The sequence below is a fragment of the Arachis stenosperma genome, chromosome 10 (assembly GCF_014773155.1).
Source record: "Arachis stenosperma cultivar V10309 chromosome 10, arast.V10309.gnm1.PFL2, whole genome shotgun sequence".
Lineage (NCBI taxonomy): Eukaryota > Viridiplantae > Streptophyta > Magnoliopsida > Fabales > Fabaceae > Arachis > Arachis stenosperma.
Window position 1 is genome coordinate 134,847,227 of NC_080386.1, and position 23,152 is coordinate 134,870,378.

At 35.0% G+C, this 23,152-nt stretch overlaps 1 protein-coding gene and 1 long non-coding RNA gene across 2 annotated transcripts; both read left to right on the forward strand.

Moving 5' to 3' along the window:
- Positions 1 to 6,236: 6,236 nt before the first annotated feature.
- Positions 6,237 to 7,624, forward strand: LOC130958135 (uncharacterized). Its single transcript, XM_057885063.1, has 2 exons — positions 6,237 to 6,716; positions 6,810 to 7,624. The coding sequence occupies exons 1-2, from the start codon at positions 6,415 to 6,417 to the stop codon at positions 7,249 to 7,251; spliced, it is 744 nt and encodes a 247-aa protein (XP_057741046.1). The 5' UTR covers positions 6,237 to 6,414; the 3' UTR covers positions 7,252 to 7,624.
- Positions 7,625 to 17,317: 9,693 nt separating this feature from the next.
- Positions 17,318 to 17,763, forward strand: LOC130954964 (uncharacterized). Its single transcript, XR_009076532.1, has 3 exons — positions 17,318 to 17,438; positions 17,533 to 17,633; positions 17,709 to 17,763. It is a non-coding gene; the product is annotated as an uncharacterized LOC130954964 (long non-coding RNA).
- Positions 17,764 to 23,152: the final 5,389 nt, after the last annotated feature.

Sequence of the window (23,152 nt, forward strand, 5' to 3'; positions counted from 1 at the left end):
ATTTAAAACGAGAATATATTATATATAACTGTTTTTTTTTAATTAAAAACACAATGGGGTAAATGTCTCCTCATTTTTGTTACTGAGTTTGTGCTTGACAATTGGTCAATAACAATCACTTTTATTTACTTAAAAAATAGAGAATATAATATTCTTTTGTTTCAGACAATAATAAGAGTATAATATTTAATCGTTTGGTTTGAAAATTTTTAATTCATTTTTGAAGACTATCTTTGAGAATATGTTTTTTTTTTAAATTAACTTATCTAAATAATTTATTCTTATAAAAAGTTTTTGTGCTAAAATTTTAAAAAATTAATTTTTATTCTAAAAGCAACAATAAATATGTATAAACAAATATGTTTAAAATTATTTTCATTATTTTTTGAGAGTATTCAAGAGAAAGATTTAATTTTTATGTTCTATAAATATAAAAAAATTTATAACTATAATCAATTGTACATAGTCATGTAAAAAAATAAATAAATTTAATTGAATGATAATACAGATTTGAAATTTGTATATATTAAAAAGTATATAAAATTTAAAATTTTAATATATTTCTGGTCAAATCTAACAACATGAATACATATAATCAAATTTTGAAGAATATTTTCAAAAATGAAATAATTTTTTTAAATAAACAGTTAAATATTATATTCTTATTATTATCTATAACAAAAAAATATTATACTCTTTATTTTTTAAATAAATAAAGGTGATTGCTATTGATCTATCGTGCTTAAAAAATATGTCTACTTTGTAAGAAAAAATTAAAAATTAATATTTAAATAAAAAATATGAAAATAAATAAATTTTAAAATTTAAAATTTTTTATAAAAGTAAATAAAAAATTATACAAGAATAAAAAATGACTGAAATTTTGGACTATTTAAAATTTGGAGACTATCTAAACTGAATTGAGTAATACAGAAAGAAGCAGCCAAAAATTTAAATTTTGGTATATATATTTTTGTGTCAACATCTAACATTTATTGTAGTCCCAAAAAATGTCATACTAAAATTTGTTGGACTTCCGAAAACAGCCCATCAACATAATCATCATCATTAACGAAACCAATTGACATTTAATTAAACGTTCATTTCCATCACTGTATGGCCACGCTGCAGGAATTGTCGGCTATCATCAAAGCAGCCTATACACGCGTAACTCTTTCACTCCGCCACCTATTTTCAGCACCTGCTGAAATTTTTTTTCTTCAGCACTCTAGTAAAACCCAAATGTTTGTTCTTTATTAATTAGTATTTGTTTGTGCATTTAATTGTCATTAATTTAAGTAAATTAAAATGTATAACTTTCCAAAAAATATATGCTTGTCTGAAAATAAAATAGGCAAAAAACACATTTAAGCCAAGAGAGGTCCAGAATTACGTGAATAAGCCAAACCGGAAATACCATCACGAATCAGCTAAATCGCGTTTTTATGTAATTCGAACTAGGTTGATCCGAACTACCCTAACATATAATTCGAACCAACTTAATTCGAATTATGAAGCAGCACGTCATGAACATAATTCGACCATATCTGGTCTGAACTACCAGGAGCATAATTCGAATTCAATTGGTTCGAATTACACTGAAGAAAGACTCACCAAGTAACTCGAACTAAGCCGGTTCGAATTACTCATAATTCGTTCCAAACACTGATTTCTGTTACTAGCATTGTTTCCGCATCAAGTCTTAATTTAACTCGTGGAGTTTTTTATTCCGGTGTGCATCCAACATACATTTCGTTTAAAACTCCAGAAACAAAACATATTCATTAATTAAGATCCCATTCACAGTACATCGCAGTAACATTAACAAATTCTATCGCGTACCAACTACAAGTAAGAAAACTGATAATGGTGGAGTCTAAACGCGAAATTTACATAACAAAAGTACCAAATAATTGTTGCCCGGTTTCTAGTTGTGCCTCAGCCTCTCTCCCTTTGCGAACAAATAATTCGACCAACCTTCCGTATGCTGCCTTCACTAGCGAGCACACAGGAGGGTTTCTGACACCCTTGATGATTCAGTTCACACACTCAGATACATTCGTCGTCATGTGTCCGAATCTACGCCCCTCATCACAATGCTGTGTCCACAACGAATACTCAATCCGGTTCGAATTGTCACACATCGTCGGGTCTTCAGACCTCCGAATATCAAACCAGTAACGGAACTCGACCTCGGTCTCAGCGTACCCCTCATTCACGAGTAGCATCCTTCCGTCTTTGTGCTTGAAGTTTAGCGGGAAATTTGCCGCTACATATCGACTGCAGAATGCCCTGTATGCAGACGGAGGTAACCATCCTCCGTCAAGAGCCTCAGGCGCGGCCACCGGGCTTGCAATGACGGAATGCCTCGATACACGGTTGGAGTGTCCAGAATAGTCTGCGAAAAAAAGCTTGAGACTCCTCCAGCTGTCCACTGGCAGGAACAGGACTCGTCCAGAACCCTAAAAGTACCAGGCATCGTCAACTGGACTCCTAACAACCACGTTGGGAGCTCATTCTACGACTCAACCCAGTCACCATAGATGAGGGCAACAGCCTTCTGCTTGGCCAACCAGACCCTCCTGTACGTCGGCCTAATCCCAAAATGTGTGGCGGTGGCTTTTAGGATAACCTTGATGCTGACGGACGCAATCAGGCCTAACCATTGGCATAATGAATGCCGATATCACATGGTAATCCAAACTCCTGTGGTGGCTGGAAATGGAGGTAGTGAGACACGTATGCGGTCCGTTGTACCGTTTGACCTCCAAAAGGCCCTTGCGCTGTCGGAGACTCAGCCGAATCAACCATGTATACCCAGTCTCGAACTCAGAACACTACCCACATTTAACGGCGAATAATACAGAGAGGAACCTTATCAGTGTACTTCACTCCGGAACAAGTTTTTCTCGTAATGAATCATCTGTGGTGAACCAACACTTCGAAGCTCTCCTCACTAGCCATCTTACCACCTCTAAGGAGAGCAACTCACCTGAGCTACCATATGTATACAGGTATGGTCCTCACTAATTCGAACCTACTTTGTTCGAAGTACGTTAAACTACGTTCATGGAGGTAACTCGAACCCCCCCGATTCGAATTACTTGAGAAGTGTAACTCGAACTCCTTTAGTTCGAATTATAAGGTCATAGTTCAAACCGAAGCGGTTCGAAATATTTGCAAATGTTAATCGAACTTTGGTTGTTCGAATGACATATAACTGCCCTTTGGTTGATTGATGAAACAATTTTCTTATTGGCAGATTCACGTAAATTAAACCCTCCATTGCCTTATTTATGTTTTTTGCCAGAAAAAAAATTAGAAAAAAGTTTATGTTGGTTCAGGTTTTTTTTTTTTTTTGCCGTGTTATATTATTACTATAACTAAAATACAGAGGTAACTTATTAGATATAATTCTGTAAAAAAAAAAGAAATAATGCCTAATGAATTATCATACTCACATTTAGGGTTAGTTTGGGTAAATAGCAAACCTAAAAAATTTTTAAGTAACTTACCGCTACTAAAAATTTCTCACTTCACTTCCTAAAGTCGTATATCAATTTATATTGTACGAGTATAAATAACTTATTTTTTATTTATAAACATTTGAAGAGGCTTGAGCTTGTTATACATATATATGTATTTATCTTTTGATGACTGTAAAAATTTTTTTTACGTAAATAATTATTTAAACAAAATTTAATAATTAATCTATTACCTTTTTAGTTTTACTCTAAGTAAAATGTTTTTTATCTTTTTTTTAAAGAAAATTTTTTGAGGATTCTAATAATGTGTAATGAGGACCATCGAATAAATTACACAAAAATTAATTAAAATATAACATGAAAATATCACTAGAAAAAACGTTTTAGACCCCTTTAAAAAGAATGGTCTCATAATTATCTGAGAAGTTATACGGTGCTAATCACACAAATAAGCATGATGTACTGACCTCATGTGTCAATCAGTGAAGATTGATGGTAATTTATGGAAAAATTAAAAAAAAAATTTTAATTTAAAGAAAGATGTTTTAGGCAAATCAGTCAGACATACACCACATCAAGCTGTACCACCTTTAATCTGAATTCAATTTTTCCTGAAAAAAAAAATATTAAATTATAAAAACAAACAAAAAATCAAATTTTTAACTATGTCTCGAAAACAATCTGACTACTACGCCTACGAACCGAACTTTTTTGGTAAAAAAAAATATTTATTACATTATTTAACAATTTTATCATAATAATGTAACTTTTAATTAATTTTATTTTATTTTGACAAAAATAAGTATGTATCATAATAATACAATGTCTGCGAATAGTTTTTTAAATATATAAGTTACATATTTTATTTATTAAAATATACTCTTTTCATATTTTATTAATTAAAATAATATTATTCGAATAGTAGAATAGTGATTTGTCAGGTTTTGAATATTAGATTTTAAGTCTTAATAAATTTAAGAGTAAATCATTTATCTAAAACGAATATCATTTAATATTATCCGTTTGTTCATAATTGATTTTTGTTTCTAATATGTGCTATACAAATCGCTTTGAACTAGAACAATTTAGTAGTAATTATTAGATAATTGTCCTAGACCATAATGAAACATAAGTGTAGATAAATCATTTTAAGTAAGTACGATTTAATAGATAATGCAATTGTATACAATTCAGTTGAGTTCGATTTATTAGGAGAGGAAAATTTATATAAATCGATTTTAGCCACTCCAATTTGCTAAGAGAGAACAATATACGGACATTAAAATAAAAAATGGTTCAAAAATTTGCGAATTAACTAAAATCAAAGCTACTCATGCATTATCTCTTTATTATTTCTCTAAAATTTTATAAAAATTAGGAAGTTAAATAAATTTATTTAATATTCTGTAATTATAAGACCTGGCCTTATTACATCATAATCAAAAAATAATTAAGAGATGAATTATAAAGCACAATATATATATTCTGAATTTTCATCTAACATTATTTTATTGTATTTAAACAATTTAAACTAATGGCCAGTAAACTAAAATTATAAGAAATTTTTATGTCAACTTCACAAATTTTATACAAATTCAATTATTTTACTTGATAATTATATATTTCTGTTAAAACATTATTCTAATATTTAAATAAGATAAAAATTATTTTTAAATAAAAGAAAGAATTACGTTTGACGTCGATTTTTAATTAAATTTAGAAATTATTATCATTTAAAAAAACTTATCTGGCTCAAAGGTTTTTTTGTGTAAAGAAACTTTTTTTAATTTTTACTTTGATTTTTTAAACCATTTCTTGGCTTAATCAATTTTAAATCTTGTATTCATCATGTCCGCCAGAAGTCCCAACTCCCAACGTAGCCTCTAGGTCACAGCTGTTAATTCTTTATTTTCTTAGGCTGTCCGTCTCAATTTTTTTTGTTATTTCAGGGCTACAAGTGTCGTTGCGAACCTCACTACATAAGAAATTCAAACCCTGCTACTGGATCTTACATCACATACCAGACTTCAGTAAAGTATACTGGAGCACTTCAAACGTTTCCTATAATATTTACACCAATAATTTAGAGTAAGATAGTCCGCCTAATCGATAGTAATGTATTCCATCTCACATACTCCAGACCCCAAAAAAAAATTTAACAAGATGGACACTTAGGAGACTAATTTAAAAATAGTAACTTACTTATTCACGTGCGTTAGTACTCCATTTTTAGTATTTTTTTTAATAAGGTTATTACTAAACCGAATTGTTGCTCCTTGTCTTGGGCCACAATGAGTCCAACGCTTAGAAAAATGTTATAATCCTGATAACAAAGTTTATTACGGTAACTAATAATATTATCCCTAAAACATAACTATTATCACTCCCATTTATGCAACTGTATTTTTAAGATTACCTGTTAAGATTTCTTTTTTCAACAAAAAATTTATAGACATCTAGAATGTCATGTTCGTTAAGTTCTCTTTAGAAATGCATTTCCGTCCGAATAACTTTTTAGAAAATTATATCTCCTTAGGCGGGAAAACTTTAAAATTATTTTACATGGATATACAAATTGAATATTGAAATCAATTGGAGAAGATTTCATTTGACTCCTACCGTCTTCAGCAAGTTACTCAAGTATGAACCATATTGCTTTGGGGCCACGCTTTGCAGGAGTCACGTCGGTGTCAGAAAAATATTATTAATGCTGTGACATTCTGAGTAGCCTAACGTAACTGTGCATGTAACTACTCATTTTAGTGTCAGAGAGAAACAATCCCGTAGTTAGATTAACTTGTGAGACTGTGTGCCACAGAGGTTGTGGATCTAGCAAAATAGTCACCAGAAATATCGTTTGCTCGATAGTGACACAGAGGAGAGAATTCTATATTGTGGTTTTCTTGTTCATCTTGTTGGGTTCGGAAGGATGGGGTTTCCCTTTTATGCAGTCAAGGTTGGTAAAGAACCTGGTATTTACACTTCGTGGGTTCATTGCAAGGCCCAAGTCGACGGTGTTAGCAACGCAATTTTCAAGGGTTTCCGATCTCGCGAGGCAGCACTGAGATGGCTTCACACCCGTGACGAGATGGCTGCGGAGACATTCGCTCCCAGGGGAAGTGATCATTTGTTCACTCCGATGACGGAATTCGTCCCAAAGAGAGAACTCTCTACTCACGCAGGTCCTGTCTACTTTGGGGAGTCTTCAAAGCCGGGAGCGGGTGTTCAAAGGTAATATTTCTAATCACATGGGGCTGGTTTGTGTGAGTGTTGTGCAATCTGAAGTCACTAATCTGTGTATAGTGATTTGTCCATGTTATGTAGGGGTGCGTGGCAGGCGGAGGATTTTCTCTATGTTGAGAATATGGAAATGTTATTGGCACGACTCTGTTCCTCACTTGGTGTTGGTCATCCCCTGTTTTATCGAAGAGAAACCACTGACCCGGACAACGGTCCACAAGTGGGGTTCGCCGTGGTTCTTCCTGCAAATCCTCTAGGCTTGGCCATAACAGCTGAAGGTGAGCTAAGCACGTCCGAGGCAGACGCTCGGGAGGACGCCGCGTTTCGAGGGATTGAAGGGGTGTTAAACGCGACCGGAAAGAAGATACTAGATTATAATTACCGTGTGGTCATGCGTGTGCAGAGGCAGCTTCAGGACTTGCGCCGTCAAAGCGCATGCAGGGATCTTGACCGCATATATCAACTTGAGAGGGAGAATGCAATTTTGAAGGCTCAGATTGCCCTATTCAACGACATGTTAATCTGAGTATCGTCTTCAAGTGTCATAGCTAAACCTGTATCTAGACGGAGGCTTTGCATGTTGACTTAGGGCGGCTTAACTGTTATATTTTGTTATATTGGTTACGTGTAGGAGCTTGTAAAATGGTTCTAGTGTATTGTCCCTGGATCTAGTGTAACGTGTTTTAATTTTTTAATTTAGGCTCAAGACTGTCAACTAGAATCGCCTGGCTTTGCCTTTTTCTTTGGGATTAGGGTCGGTGGAAGTTGTGTAAATTTAAATTTATCATTACCGATCAAGGTCTTAAGCAGCATGGGCCAGATGCAAGAGTTTTTTGGGTGGGAGTAGTCCAATCAATGTCAGGGTTAATTGTACTGTGCCACTGTGCTTCGATGAAAAAACTGACTGAGCTTCAAAGTTGGTGTTAACGCGTCGTGATCTGTGTTATTATTGCTGTCCAAAAAATCAACTTATATGTAAAATTTACAACCTGTCATCAACAACATTTAAGGTTACTCCAAATCTTACTTATCATTTGATTTAAGTACGAAACATGATTTTTAATTGTTAATTCGGGTTTAGAACGTTTTTTTTTGTGACTGTCGGGTTTAGAACGTTTAAATCTTTCTTTTAATCTTTCACACATTTAAAAATGAAGGACCAATACCCGAGATCACTATGTCAGTAATTAATTTCAGTATATAAATTTTTGGTATTTTATTCTGAATAAATTTCATTTCATTCGAAGGACTGGTAATGTCTATTTCTTTTACTTGTCATTTTTTTGATTTACGATCTCTAATATGTTTTCTTCCGTAAATCAGATACAAACGGATGAAAGAATATGAAAATTAGAAAACCAAAAAATTATCTACACAACTAATGCATTGCATTAGAGTATTCGAATGAATCAAAATTCTTATAGCATAAACGACAAAAAATAATAGCTGAAAATATATATGATAATTACCTTGTCTAAATATACAATTATGTGGTAATACTTCTGACTCGTTATAAATGTGATAGTGAAAATTCAGTTAGTCTGAATAATTTCGGTGTTAAAAATCTTTTATCAGGATCAAAATTTTTCTACTCATCTCTAATAGTCGTTTATCTAGACTGTATAACCGGTACAGAGTTGGAACCTAGTACAATAATAAAATTAAGCATAATGCCAGCATTTATGGAGAGTACATGAAGGTAGTTTATGAACATGATATTTTTAACATCCTGAATTATGTATTCAGAAAGAGATACGTTAAAGGTTGGCTAACTTTACATGTGACTTGTAGCTTTATAAATACATATTAGTGTTGTATTTGGTCATATCGGAGTACTTATATCTAAGGTGACCATTCGGATAAATACGTCTATTTCGTCTTTTGTTAAAAATGTTTTTGTGTTATTTTTTAATTAGTTGCTGTATAATTTATTCTCTATTCTTCCTTGCATATTATTAAATTTCCTAGAAGTTTTACTTTACGAAAATAATAAAAAATATTTAATTTGAACTAAAACAAAAAAGGTAATAAATTAACTGTTATATTTACTTTTAAAATATTTATATAAAAAACCATACTACATTCATCAAAATAATTATTTCATAACAAGGTGTAATTTAACAAAATATTTTTAACATTAATAAGTACTAAAAAATTCTGAATGAATGGTTTTTATTAATAAAGCGTTATTATATTATTAACCCTGTAAAAGCTAACTTCAGCTTATATGATATATCAGGTTATTAAATGTATTTAATAGGAAATACAGTGAAGTTAAATTTTTCCGCAGTTTAAGAATTAAATAATACATACTTGAATTTCGAATTTTATTTATTCTAAAGAGTTAGAATATTTTAACATTATTTTTTTGGTATCTTTTTAATCGAGTCTTTGATTTACTACATTACTAATTTTAGTTATACTTAAGAGTAATGTTTTAACACCACGAATTCGTTACATATATCGAAATACTAGAACAATTCTATTGTCATGTTCATATTCTAAACTGATAACCAGTACTATACAATAAGATGATATAAGTAACATAACTAAATTTTATGTACGTCTATACTCATGTCTCATAACAGATACAATCGAATTATAGTTATGTTTGTAAATTAAATATGAATAGAAATACAAAAATTTAAAGCGGTGGTTAATTTTTTTCGTTCCGAATTTTTTATATTTATGTTGTGCAAAATCCAGTTATTTTAAATGACAATTAAATTAATCAAACATCAACATAATTTTTATCAATGTTTTCAAATTCGAAATTCGTATACCAAAATTAACTAGGATTTTTTTAAAAATAAAAAACGTAATGAGATAGTGATTTTAATCATCTTAACCAATGTCCTAATTAGCTCCTGTTATGTTTTTAAAAAAAAAAATCGTATAAGCGAAGTGATCAATAAATTCGTCTACTTTAACAAAAAGTTAATTTACCTTAACAAAAGTAACTGTTTTCTAAGAATTTCTTAAGAAATAATTAATATTATATATATTTTGCTACACTACATGTAGTTATAAAAATTTTATTTATATCTGATGCTTATATTAAAAACGATTAAAAAAAATTTAAATTAGTGAATCTTATTCTATTATATAATTATAGCATAATAACTTTTATACACATTGTACGAATATAAATTAATTATTTTTTATTCATAAAAACTATAAGACGTTTGAGCTTGTTTTATATATATATATATATATATATATATATATATATATATATTTACTTTGATGAATGTCATATATTTTTTTATATAAATAACTTAAAAAGAATGTAACAATTAATCTATTTCCTTTTTTCTTTTACCTCAAATTAAATGTTTTCTACAATTTTTGGAAAGAAAATCATTTGATGGATTTAATAATATCTGATTAGGAACACCGAATAAATAATTCGCAAACCATTTAAAACACAACACGAACACATCTTTAACAGAAGATGAAATTGGTATCTTTTTCTGCATAGTCACGTATATGATTTTCACTTTCCGAACATTTATTTTATCAAAATAAGTTTGAGTACAAAAATCTCAAGCATAAAATCAACTTGGAATACTCTAAATAATACCTCATATTAAATCCTACAAATTATTTTTTTTCTCAGTTGTGCTTTGACGTGCCTCAACCATGAACACATACACGGTTTCTAATTACGTATCTGACCTAAAACTCAGGAATATGGGTATGAAAGTTTAATGGGCCATGATTTGAGAAGGCAATGGCCCGAAAGGGTGTTACTGGACAAGTTATACCTTATAAAGGTTCAACTCCCTGCAAATAAGAAGAACGTCCTTTGAAGGTTGATGTTGGTAGCCCAAGTGAATGCAACCAAAATAACGCCTTTGCCGCCCACGTTTACGTTGCATTTTCATAGTATCTTGATGGAGAAGTCAAAGGGTGGAGCCGGATCTGCTCCGAGCAAGACCTCTGAGAACACAGCCGCCCGAGATACTTCGGCGTTGGACAAGTACGTTCTGTGTCAAACTTGCAGCCACTTTTTGGTTAATGTACAGCATGGAACTATGTGACCTTATACTGAAGGCAACTGGATGTCTTGTTTTGTGTTATGTTTTCTTACTAAATTTTTTGTAATCTTACTGCATTTAGGGAGGGCCAAACTGATGCTAGTGAGAATGTGACCTCGTCTGAGGATCGGGTTTTGCAACTGCTGGGGTCCATCCGTCAGGTACGACTATAAACCTTTTATGTAACGTTCAGTGTTATGAACATGGTGGGATCTGGTCCGGTGATGTTTCTAGTCTTTGGTTCACTTTTTATAGCATCTGGAAAGGGATGAAGCAACTAATAGCGCAGCAGTGCGGATTCAGAACGACCAAATACAGTCTTTGCACGACATTGTTGCCGGTCATGCAAAGGCCATTGAACTGCTTCTGCAGTCAATGCCGACGGGAGCGAAGAAGCACCCAGCCGTTGAGATGAACACCGGTGGGGACCAACGATCGAAGACCGTCCGTGGACGAAAAGCGGCATCTGTGGCGCTTAAGCGGGTTTCGTTACGGTCAACAACGAAGATTCCACGACAGGGCAATTCAAACCCAGGCGGAAATGTTCTCACCCCGAAGGTATTGATGCCAGAAGCTGGAGATTTTGCACCCCATACAATGCCGGGAAACTCTTTTTTAACTTTGGGGCTGTTTACTTATTAATCTGATGCTATCAACTTTTTTTCACACAGAGGAAGCTGGATTTTAGTGACGATGACGGTTATGACGGAATGGAAGACGTTCAACAAAATGGTCCAGGGAGTCCCTTCACCTACTATACGCATGTTGGCCATTACATGGATGGCGGAGAGATCCCGAAGGTATGGCATTCCGATAATCACTTCTACGGATTCAACGTGTGGTGTACCCCAGTGACATTGTATAACTTTGTTTCCTTGTAACAGTGCATCGACATGTTGTTTCCACCTCCGGAAAGCATGGAATTCGGGGGCCTTGATCTTGCGGTAGCGGCTTACATTTTCGGTAATGGGCTCCCATCTAGGTTGGTCGGCACTATATTCAGCTAACAAAGAATTTAAAATTTGTTTCCTGCACTGTTTCAACAGTTTTGGGCCTCAGCTTGATGTGGCACCTGTTGCCTTTGTTTACCCAATTATGATGTTCCTTATCTTCCCTGCAGTGAGGTGCTCGTTCCTGATGAACACTGCCCCGTCACTAGAGGGTCTCTACTTACCCTGTGTCCAGGAGAGCAAGTGATTGATGACGTAAGGCCCCCATGCAAGGTGATAACCCATTAATTGTTGCTACTTGTTTGACATCCGAATGTGAAACGGTTGCAGGTGCTCAGCTTGACCGCTGCGATGTGCACTAGGAGCATCACCGCGGAGTCTTCTTTGAAGCGTTGGTGGCTTCCTACTGGATTCTCGGTCAGTACCTGTGAATATAAATTCCTTCTGTGTTTTGAAATAGAGTGTTATAATTGTCTGGGTCCTGAAATACCAAATATCCATCTACGTCTTTCATGTGTTGCCAGCAAATTGCACTAAGTCCGGGCCACCATTGTCCACAAACCCTGGAGTACATTAGGAAGAAGTTCATGGGGTTGGCCGACAACTTATTCAAGGTATTCTCTTAACCGTATTCATCTAATCCAAAGTCGGTTAAGCAGTAACGTTAGTGATTCCTGAACCCGTTTTTTTGTTTTGTTTTTTTTTTCCCGGGCTACTCCAACAGGTGTACGTGCCGATGCACAAGGATAATCACTGGTACCTCATGATCATCGATTTCGTGAGCTCGGAACTTGTGTACCTAGACTCTATGAAGGTTGGAACCGAGACAAAGGCCCGTAAGAATCAAATGCGATACGTGGTAATACATGGTTTCTTAAACGTTCATCGTGATAATCTGCCTTGCTAAACGAATGTAACATGAAGACTTGTACCTGGTGCGTAGGCATTTTTCCTGGAGAATATGCTGGCGGATCTTAGTTTCTACGACGACAAGGTCAACTGCATCTTTCCCAAGCCTTCAACCTTCGATGTCGTGGAACCTGAAATAGGCCAGCAGGATGAAAGATCGTGTGTTACGGCACCAAATTTTTTTTTATGTTGGCGTTCAGTTATCTAAGTTGTTTAAAGTCACCTTCTGTGTGAACGATTGCAGGAACGATTGCGGAGTCTGGGTGGCGCAGTGGATGATCCAGTCCCATTTGTGGCGAAATTACAACATACAGGTAACGCAAAAAAATCGCCGTAACTTGACTTGTATCCACGCAAAACAGTTCCAATTTGCAATAACCCGTCCTGGTTCTGCCTCCGTTGAAACCAGGTTGTCAATGCAACGACTCGAATGCGACTAGCTCTTGACCTTGTCATGGGGAGGCATAACGCACTGCGAACGGACATAGGACGCATGGCCGTGGATAACTGGGATGCGATGTGCCGTCGATCAGTAAGAAAATCAAAGAAGCACGGTGCTGCTTCGTCCGGCAAAGCCGCACCGGCCGAGTAGGGGGTGTCGGCGGAATTGAAACTAGTGACACATTCTTCGAATGGCTTTTGACGCTATCCATTCGTCGCATTTTGTTCATCATGGAGAGGTCAACCATGGACTCCCATCTGCTGCACCTATGGTTTCCCGATAGGAGCAGAGCATGTTTTGTTGAACTGATATTTTAACTACTAGGTGCCTCTTTTGGAAGTTTTGTTGAACTGATATTTTAACTACTAGGTGCCTCTTTTGAAATTAGCATATCATGGTGTGTAACCGTACCCCCCGCTGATCATGTAGGATGTTAAGTGATAGAATTTTATTTGGGGGACGTCTAGTTCATATTGCTTGGAGGTTATGAGGACAGGTGCGTTATTGTTGTTATGCAGAAGAAAGTAGTGACTCTGTTATGGCGTGTAAAAAGTATTATGAATCAACGAGCTTTACTTTTTGTGTCCAACGTTAGGGGTTGTAAATCAACTTCAGTATGTTTTATTGTGACTCTGCTACGAACTTGAACGCATAAAACCGTTAGGTTATTGAGGAAAGTTAAATGCTTTGGCAGTGACAAATAATGGACCAACTTTTAAATATATTTATATGCAACCTGGATAGCAAAAGCAACATGTAGGAGTCTGATTTCAGTACATCATCCTCGACCGAAAACCCATAGTTGAGGTAATCCCCAAAGGAAAAAAAAACTAAACAAAATGACCAAAATAGCATTGGAAATTATGGCTGCATGGTATCTCCCTGTACCGTCGTACTTCCCTTCCACTGAATGCAAACAAGATGGTCTTGCATCTCAATCTTCAAGCATGTCGTTGAACATTTCCATACACTCCTTTAGTTCCTTGTTCTCCAGTTCCAACGCCTGTACCTGCTTCGAAAGAGACTCGACAGCTCTGTTCTTCTCTTCCTCCAAACGCAGCATCTTCCTGTAGTTGTAGTCCAAAATCTCATACCCGGCGATAGCTAGAATCTTGTCCAGTATCAGGGTGGATGCTTGTTGCCTGGCATCACGGTCTTGTTCACAGACAGGACCCTCAGCGTGGACATTTATAAATCTAGCACAGTTCGGCATGAAAACAGAATACCGGAAGCGGACATCTCCATGCGCGTTGTTAGCCTTTCTCAGAATGAAGGCCGGGGACCCTACGCGCAGATTTGCACACACCCTCAGGAGCATGAGCTCCATATCCTCTTCGTAGATGAAGGTGGCGTCACCGTTTGGGAAGTGAACACCATCACCTCCGGTTTGGAAACCGCTTGAGCCTGCATCCATGGCACAATGTAATGAGCAGTAGTTTATTTTCTTGGGATATCAATAGCAGTGAGAAGAATATGAAATTATATGAACAAAAGAAAGTCAGTAAGATAAAGTGTAGGTGTTTAGTCAGCCGCGTCGCCTTCTACAAACCCAATGCAGACCTAACGTGACATACTCTGGGCACATCTTTTCGATGAATCTCCCAGCAGGATACTGGATTTAATATCACTGTTGATACGACTTGCGCCGCCTGAAGTCGTAAAGGTCGATGCACTCATGACGTCACTGGGGCTGCTTGTAACTCCATCCTAATCACAGTACTCTTGGGCTGTGAGAAAAAAATTAGATTTCCAATGGAAGCAGTGAACAGTTTATTAGGGCAGGAAAATATGGCCCAGTACATTTTACTTGCTGGCAGGTCCAGGCCTTACCCAAAAGATAAAGCCCCCGACTGTTATTTAGAAGGTTTGAGTGGTTTATTTAGGTAACTGTTGAAAAGATATTTCTTTAAGTTGTGGCGTGGTAGCTGTTGAAGAATGAATCATTTAATATATGAGTGAGCTGTTTAAGAGGTTCAGCGTGATCGTGTCGGGTATATAGGTGTGGTGTCGTTTTGTTTTTTCAGAAAGAATTCGTTGTTATGTACATTACAGAAAAAGTTGTTGGTCTTTTTGTAAATAAATATTCATCGGTGTTGAATTAGATATTGAGTATAAATTTCATAGCTTTCTTGTTAAAAGTGAGGTCAAGATTGTGTAATACCAGCATCTTCGCTGCATTTACCGTCTGTAAACGGTGCGGCTAACGTGAGTTATACTTAAGTTTCTGTTTGCTAGTCGGTGCAAGAGGATGACGGCGTGATTCCTGACGGAGTATGGGCTTCGAGTTAACGAACCGCGTGACGCCTGGCCAGCCGGTGTCCCGACGGTGGGGATGAAGGGAGGTTTGGGTCGCCCATGGAAACTCTGCATCAACTTGCCCCATCCTCGTTGGGCCTGGAACCTCGGGTGGGAGGGAGTTCAGGCTTGCCGTGGTTTTCGGTACGGGCCATCTTTGTTGGGCTAAGCATTGGCAGACGCCCAAAAGCTTACATTAAAGTGACACCAGTATTTTGCAAGCACCTGAGTGTAGGAAGCGTAACCTAACCCTAATTCAGGAAAATCGGATTCTAGATTCTCGATGGCTTCGCCGTCACCCAACCGTCAGGTTTCCATGGTAAGCCGTGACCCCTGTTTCCTAGGTTTTATGTCTCTCGCAAAGTGGAATATATATCTAAAATTCTTATTGCCTTGGTGTGATGTAACAGAAGTCCAAGGTTAGCTGACTTCGATGATGGGAATCGTCTGCGGCAACTTCGTTGTGGTGGAGCTGCTATCGGGAAATCCCATTGGAGTATTCAAATTTCTAGGTTGGTGCCTCCACTTTCGATCATTGTTGTTGTCGAACTTGCTACACTCTAACCCACTTTCCCATCTTTCCACGTAGAACATTTTTTAATGTCTACTGGCAAACGTACGCTGACACATCTAGATCTGGCAATATACTCTAGAAGACACACTCTTAACGGATGAAAAGATATCAGCAGCTGGAGGGAGGGGGAAGAAGGCTATTACTGGTGAGTAAACGTCTTCTCTCTACTGAATTCTTAATTCTACTATTCTCGCCTCTCCCGGCTCAGGGAGTCGGTGTTGGTCGTAGTCCGTATTCCATATGCACGTGATTGCTGCCTACCATTGCTCGTTTCTTCATCCTTCATCCGTTGCATGCATGCCTTGTTGAATTTGTGAAAGAAACCCCAAATTGCACCCTGCACAACTACTAATTCGTGTGTTTCTATTGCTAGTTGCCCCCTGTTGTGCCTCCTCTTTGTTTTGAGATTGTTATTTTATTGTATGATTTAATTGTTGTCGTTAATAGAAGTGAAATGTGAGAAAACCATGAATTAAGTATCTGCGTCAGGCTTTATGTTACATAGTTAAATTCAATCAAAGTAAACGCAAACATAATTACTAAATTATGTCAGATTTCGACTGCACACAGGAATATATATATACAAAAAACTTAAAAAATAGAAATATATAATACCTCAAATAATAAGAGAAGCAAAATCGTATTAACCCAAAGCAGTCGGCTAACAGTGATTACTTATTAAGCATGAAACAAAAAACATGTGTTTGTATAATTATTAAAAATCAGGGGAACATTTATAAAGGGACAACATGATGAGTTTTAAAGAACTTTAATTTCTTACAAGCAAGATCACAAAAAATCATAACTGAAATCAGCATGACCATCTAACGGTTCCCTTTAGTGTTTATGAATTTGAGTTTGTTTTAGGAGTACAAACACTTTTGTTGAATATAAGTGAGTACAATACAATTGGTTGGGGTAGATTTATAAAGTGTTTTTCGGATTCCATTGAATGGAGCTCTAAACGGGAGTTCTATCAAATGCTTGGCCTGACACTGAATACACTATGCAAATCAAAAACAGAGTGATGATTATCAGCTACCTGGGCTACTGATCTTCTTATTCTAAGTTCAATTTCGCATTGTAGCTTATTGAGTCAGGTTATGAAATTCTTTGTGGGTGATGGGTGTTAGTTGATTATCTGAGGTGATAATACAAACTCAGGTAGTTATATACGTGATATACGTCTGATGAACAACGTCTATTGTATATATATTAGATGGAACTGGGACTCTTGTTTGGTACTGTTACAATCGGGTTGCCTGAGAGGTGATGGTGTCAACTCATGCCCCATCGATTAGTATTACTAACGTTAGGAATGTGTTGGGGAATGTATTGGTTATATTTTTTTTTCGTTTTCTGCAGATGGCTTTCTTCTCATCCCATATCACATCATATTTGCCGTGGCCACTTTTTGTCACCGTTCATTTACGACACAGAGAGCACTGTTTGAATAGCTGTATTAGCTGGTCTTCACTATGTCGCGATAACGGGCATCACCTGGTAAATGATCTACTAGATCAAACCCTTTTCAGGCTACTGAATTAAAATGAATTCTTTTGGGAACAGAATAACTGAACATGTATGTGTTTGCAAGGTCACCGGATGCCCGATATTTGGCTTTATCTTCACAACATGGTTTCTGGTCTTAGATGGAATTTGAAAATGACGAACGTGGAACACCTCTCTCTTTATCAGGTAACCTTCTCCTTTGGCTGGTTTCATTTTCTTTAGCAATAGGAAGTTTGTAATTCTTAAAGGTGCATGAATTAGATGGAACGTCTTCAAGACAAGTATATTACAAGTCTGCTGCAGACAGCCTGTGCCACCATTGTACCAATTAGTAATGTAGGTCCGGCTGTGGGTCAAAATTCGAACATGCAAGAAGAGGAGGGTGCTGCTTGTATGGTCATTGAATCAGTTAATAATGGAGTGATCTTTATTTTCTTGTTCTCTGGAAGTTTTGGATGGTACATTTCACCCTCTGTAATCATTTGCCGGAAACGGTAAGAGGGACCGTTATGAGTATAATAATTTTCAGTTTCAATTCACTTCGTCTGACCTTTGTAAGTATTATTTTCAGTTTCCCTGCATGATATTTGTTGTCTTTAGTGGGACAAAGAACGGTGCTTGTGGATGGATTCTTAAGGCCTCCTTGGCCACCGATTTGAGGTATGGAAGCATTGCAACGTCACTCTCTCTCAGCATAATTTTTTTATTCTAGAAGACTACTTCTCTTACCTCCTCTATTCTTCTTTCCATTTTCCCTGGGTCTCTTATTAGCTCTGACATTGTCCACCTCGTTGTGGCAGCTGCCGTGTCGGTTCCAGCTACGAAAAATGTCCTTCATTTACATCATGTGTATATAGCACTAGGGGCCGTATGTATGCCAAAGTCATGTGAACCAAATTTTCTTTAAGTAACGGTGAACAAGTTAATATATATTCAAACAATTATATTAGGGATAATGTAACGTTAATAATTATTATAAATTAAATATAGAAAAACAAATAAAAATACATATTTATATGGTAAAATTCCGGTAACTAATTTTTGAAATTTAATAGATAAAATTTGAAGTCAACGTAGTACACCTACTAATATATGTATGCTAGCGTAATAAATATTATACCTAGTGTTTATATTGACCGATTATTATTTCTTTAAATTAAGGTGGATTCTTTGCTGTAGAATGGGAGAACAGTTCTATACATGTAGAAATGTGTTGGATCCCGTCCTTGTGTAACAAGTGTTCCGGTAAGAGACCGTTTCTGGCACTGCACAGTATTCTTTATCCAGTGTGTCACGTGAAAGGTTTAGGTAAGAATTTATTAATTTTGTTTAGATCTGAATAATTAACTTAGGCTAATTGTTGGACTTATAGGTTGACTGTTTGGGTTATAATGTTAGAAGGATGAGGTGTTTTTGGCGAATTGAAATGTCTTTTAAGAATATTTATTTTTTTTGGTTAAGTTTGGGTTTTGAGATGTAATAGCTTGTGAATAATATGTGAACACCCGATGGATAGAGATAAGTACTTCGTAGTATCTATGATTTAGATGAGATAAAAAAGGTCTCTCTCAGGTGATAAGTAAATTTTCAGTTTAAGAAATATTATGTTTATACTTGTCCATACGTATTTAATTATTAGTAGTTTAATATTTAAAATGAGTTTTGAGTATGTAATCTAAATAAATAATGATTAAGACAACTTTATTGAATAAACATAGAATTGATTACGTTTTTTAAAGTGTCAAAATTTTTAAATTATAGGTAATTTAGAGAATGGTTAAAAATAATATGATTTATCCCCATTTAATTATTTTATGCATTTTTGAAAAATTATTCAATAAATTTACGTACTCAAAATTTGTCTTAAATCAATAAATTTGTCTTAATCATGAGTTATTTAGATTACATATTCAAAATTCATTAAGGATAAATACTATTAAAATTGAATAGAGTACTACTAAAAGTAAGTGCAAGTAGATATTATCATACTTTAATTATTTAGATAGAGTGACAAATAAACTAAGTGCAAGCAGATATTATCATACTTTAAGTAATTGAATAGAGTGACAATAAACTTATAAAAATTTATATTTTGAATAAATTAATCTTAAAAAAATATTAATGAATTTTTCTAAGGTAATAAATATAAATAAGTTAGTTCAAATTAAAATTTTTATCTCAACCATATGTGGTAACTTAAAGATAGTGTTCTAAATTTACTACTATAAAATATTTTATGAATATTTTCTCTTTTAAAAACTAATCTATTAAAATTATAAATTCTCAAAAATTTACTTGTCACTTTATTCGTTACTTTGTAATTGGTTAATATTGACAAATGCATATACGTTCATCCGTTCAATAGAAAATATGCTTCTTAAATTCTAAAATTTAAATTTTAAACTATAAATTTGTAATATTAAAATCTAAATCATAAATCATAAATATTAAATTTTAAATCCTAAATTTTAGTTATTAATATAAAATATAGTAAACAAAAAATTAATGTGCTGCACTCTTTATTTGAACAAGCTTTTAAGGATGAGATATTAATATTAGTCAATCTTTATTTAGTAAATTTGTCTTAATCATGATTTATTTAGATTACATACTGAAAATTCATTTTAAATATTAAACTACTAATAATTAAATATGTATAGACAAGTATAAACATAATACTTTTTAAACTGAAAAATTTACTTATCACTAGAGAGAGGCCTTTTTCGATCCACCTAAATCATATATACCACTAAGTACTTACCTCCAGCCATTGGGTGTTCACATATTATTCACATAGGCTATTACATCTCAAGATCCAAAATTACGCAAAAAATACAATATATTCTTGTTTTTTTTTTGACATGGGATAATATATTTTTAAAAGGCATCTCAATCCGCCAAAAACACCTCAGACTTCTAACATTATAGCCCAAACAGCCAACCTATAAGCCCCACAATTAGCTTAGGTTAATTATTCAGATTTAAACATAGTTAACAAATTCTTACCTAAACTCATCACGTGATACACCGCACGTTAAAATAAATTAGAATTAAATTAAGTTATATATTTATGTCCACGAAACTTAAGTTATTATATTAACTGAAATAGTTTTACATAATAAGTGTATATATTTAAATTAGAAATCACAGATATATTAGTAAGATTTATTTATAATAAGAAATTTATAAAATTATTATCTTATATATACTCTAAAATCAGCAAAAACTATTGCTTATAAAATATAAGGTGTACGCTAAAATATAGAATATATTCTGAAAATAAAGTAAATAACATATATATTTACGTAAGGCCAGTTAAATGATATAGATTAATAGATACAGATTGGATGATGGCCAGTTATATGATACAGATTAATAGATACAGATTGGATGATTTGTTGACAAGTGGCAAGAAGGTTGCTTTGAGGGAACAGGGTTGGCAGAGCTCTGTAAGCCTGTCTGCCGTAGTTGTGAAAATAGTTGCTGGCTAACGAAAACAGGGTAGAAGTATTATTGGTAACAGAACCCGAACTGGACACGAAACTGGGCTGGGCCTTTGTTGTTTCGTTTTTGGTATTGGGCAGCATTGGTGGCAGCAGCAATTGGAAGAAGTGGGTTTCTGGTACGTGAACAGTGTTCGCGTATGATGAGGTGTTAATTGGGCTTGGATTGAAAGAGAAATCGGTTCGGGTTATTTTGTTTGGCTTTAGCCCAATACTGGTAAAATGTAATAGGTTTAAAGAGAATGTAGCAGCCGCCGTTCTATAAGAAGGAGAACCCTAACCCCAGTTCTTCACACGTAGAAGGAGAAACGTCGATCCCTTGTAACGTATGTAACACCCAAGGCTTTAAGGTAACTCCTCACCGTTGTCGTTTGGTTTTTCAGATATATGAATTTATGCGTTTTTTATATTGTAACGCCGCTGTGTGTTGATGTGGTTCAACGTTTGATTAATTGTGAGGTGGGGCTATAAGTGGCGGAGAGATCTGGATTTCCTCGGAACAAAGACACCGTTGGATAAGGAGGAAGATATCCGGAGCTTTGATGAGGGCGATTATCCTTGGGATGCACACTGAAGATGGATCTGCGTAGGTGGCGCACAGCAGAACTTGAATAAAGGTACATTGAACCAGGAATATTTCTTCAGATAGGTTAATCTTGGTAGCGAATGACGTGAAAGGTTGGTCGAACCGACATAATTTTTTTATTCTATATACTTATTTTTATTATAGGATGTTGTTGTTCTGTAGGCGATCAGTGATGCAGACCCGTAACCGATATTGTGCTGTTGATGCTTCGTAAGTTCTGCCATATACGAACCGGAAGGTTATTCTTGATAAATCCAGGTAAACTAACAAATTCCATACTGTTATGGGGACCATGTTATTTATAAGTTAGAGAATCATATTCTAAACCTAAATTTATGTAAATTCATTGCTTTTAAATGACTTATAGTATATGTTGACATGTATGAATTGCATCGACTGACCTTGATGCTTGCAACTTCTTTTATTGAGAAGGCAACGGATTAGCTTAGAAAAAATGTAAAGGCGATGGATTAGTCTAGAAAAAAAGTAAAGTTGAATATCTACAGTTAGTTAATGTAAAGTCAGTTTTCGTTGATGGAACGGAACACAAAAAGAAGGTTCTGTGTCGGGGGAATTGGATTATATAAGCAGTTTTTTAAGAAGCATGATTTTTATTGCTGTTGGATTTTCCATCCATGTTCATTGGCTGATCGATTTTTCATAGTCCTATCTAGTTGGATTGTCTGTTTTGAATTGCTTATCTGGTCCCCCGCATTGTGGGTCGGGGGAATTGTATTACACATTTGGTTTTTATGATTGATGATTGTTACTGTAATTGGTTTTTGCTGTCCATGTTCATGGGGTAGTGGATTATTCATGTTCGTTAGTAATCCGATTTTCTGTTTCTGATTGCCTTTCCGGTCCCTCCGCATTGTAATACTTTGTTGCTAACCCAATGGATTCACGCGAAGACCAATTCAAGACAGAGTAGCAGCTCGAAATTTGTTGAGACGGCTCGTGGTTCCCTCCTCCTATCCCTATTCATGAATTGGTTAGTATTTAAGTAATTTCTATTGCGTACGAAGTCATTGTGGGTAAGAATCATTTTTTTCTCTTTTGAATTCCATTTATGAGGGTTGGAAAAATTAAAAAATTATAAGTTCAAGATTTAAATTAACTTTGCATTGTTGCTTAAAATACCAGGTTTTAACATCAAAGAAACGCTTAGTTTAAAGAGTTTGCCGACAAAGGCATCACGTAACCTGAGTAAAATCATGGTAAGATAGATGATACAACTATGACTCCCTGAAAAATGAATCATCTTCAAGACTCGATCATAGTTCGAATAATTCAAAACACGCCACGGCAGTTGTTGTGTAGTTATGTTTTGTATAACTCACAGTAACGTCTCCTAACTATTGTACATGATGCCGCCTTTAAATTTATGTTCCAAGAGAAAAGGAAGACAGTTTGAATTTTAATTTTCAGTAGTATGTACTCATATAGCATAGTATCTACATGTTCTAGCTACAACAGTACACGAAAAATGCACTCTCCTAATCACATGACTACGCATCTCACCTTACACAACGCATCATGGCATGTAAGTAGTTTGTTGACAGAAAAAAAAAACCAAAATAAAGACTCACGACTTGTTTAAGTTGCATTAAATCCAG

Coding starts and splice junctions, on each gene's coding strand:
- LOC130958135 (XM_057885063.1), top strand. CDS start 6,415: ATGGGGTTTCCCTTTTATGCAGTCAAGGTTGGTAAAGAACCTGGTATT. Junction 6,717..6,809: donor CCGGGAGCGGGTGTTCAAAG/GTAATATTTCTA, acceptor CATGTTATGTAG/GGGTGCGTGGCAGGCGGAGG.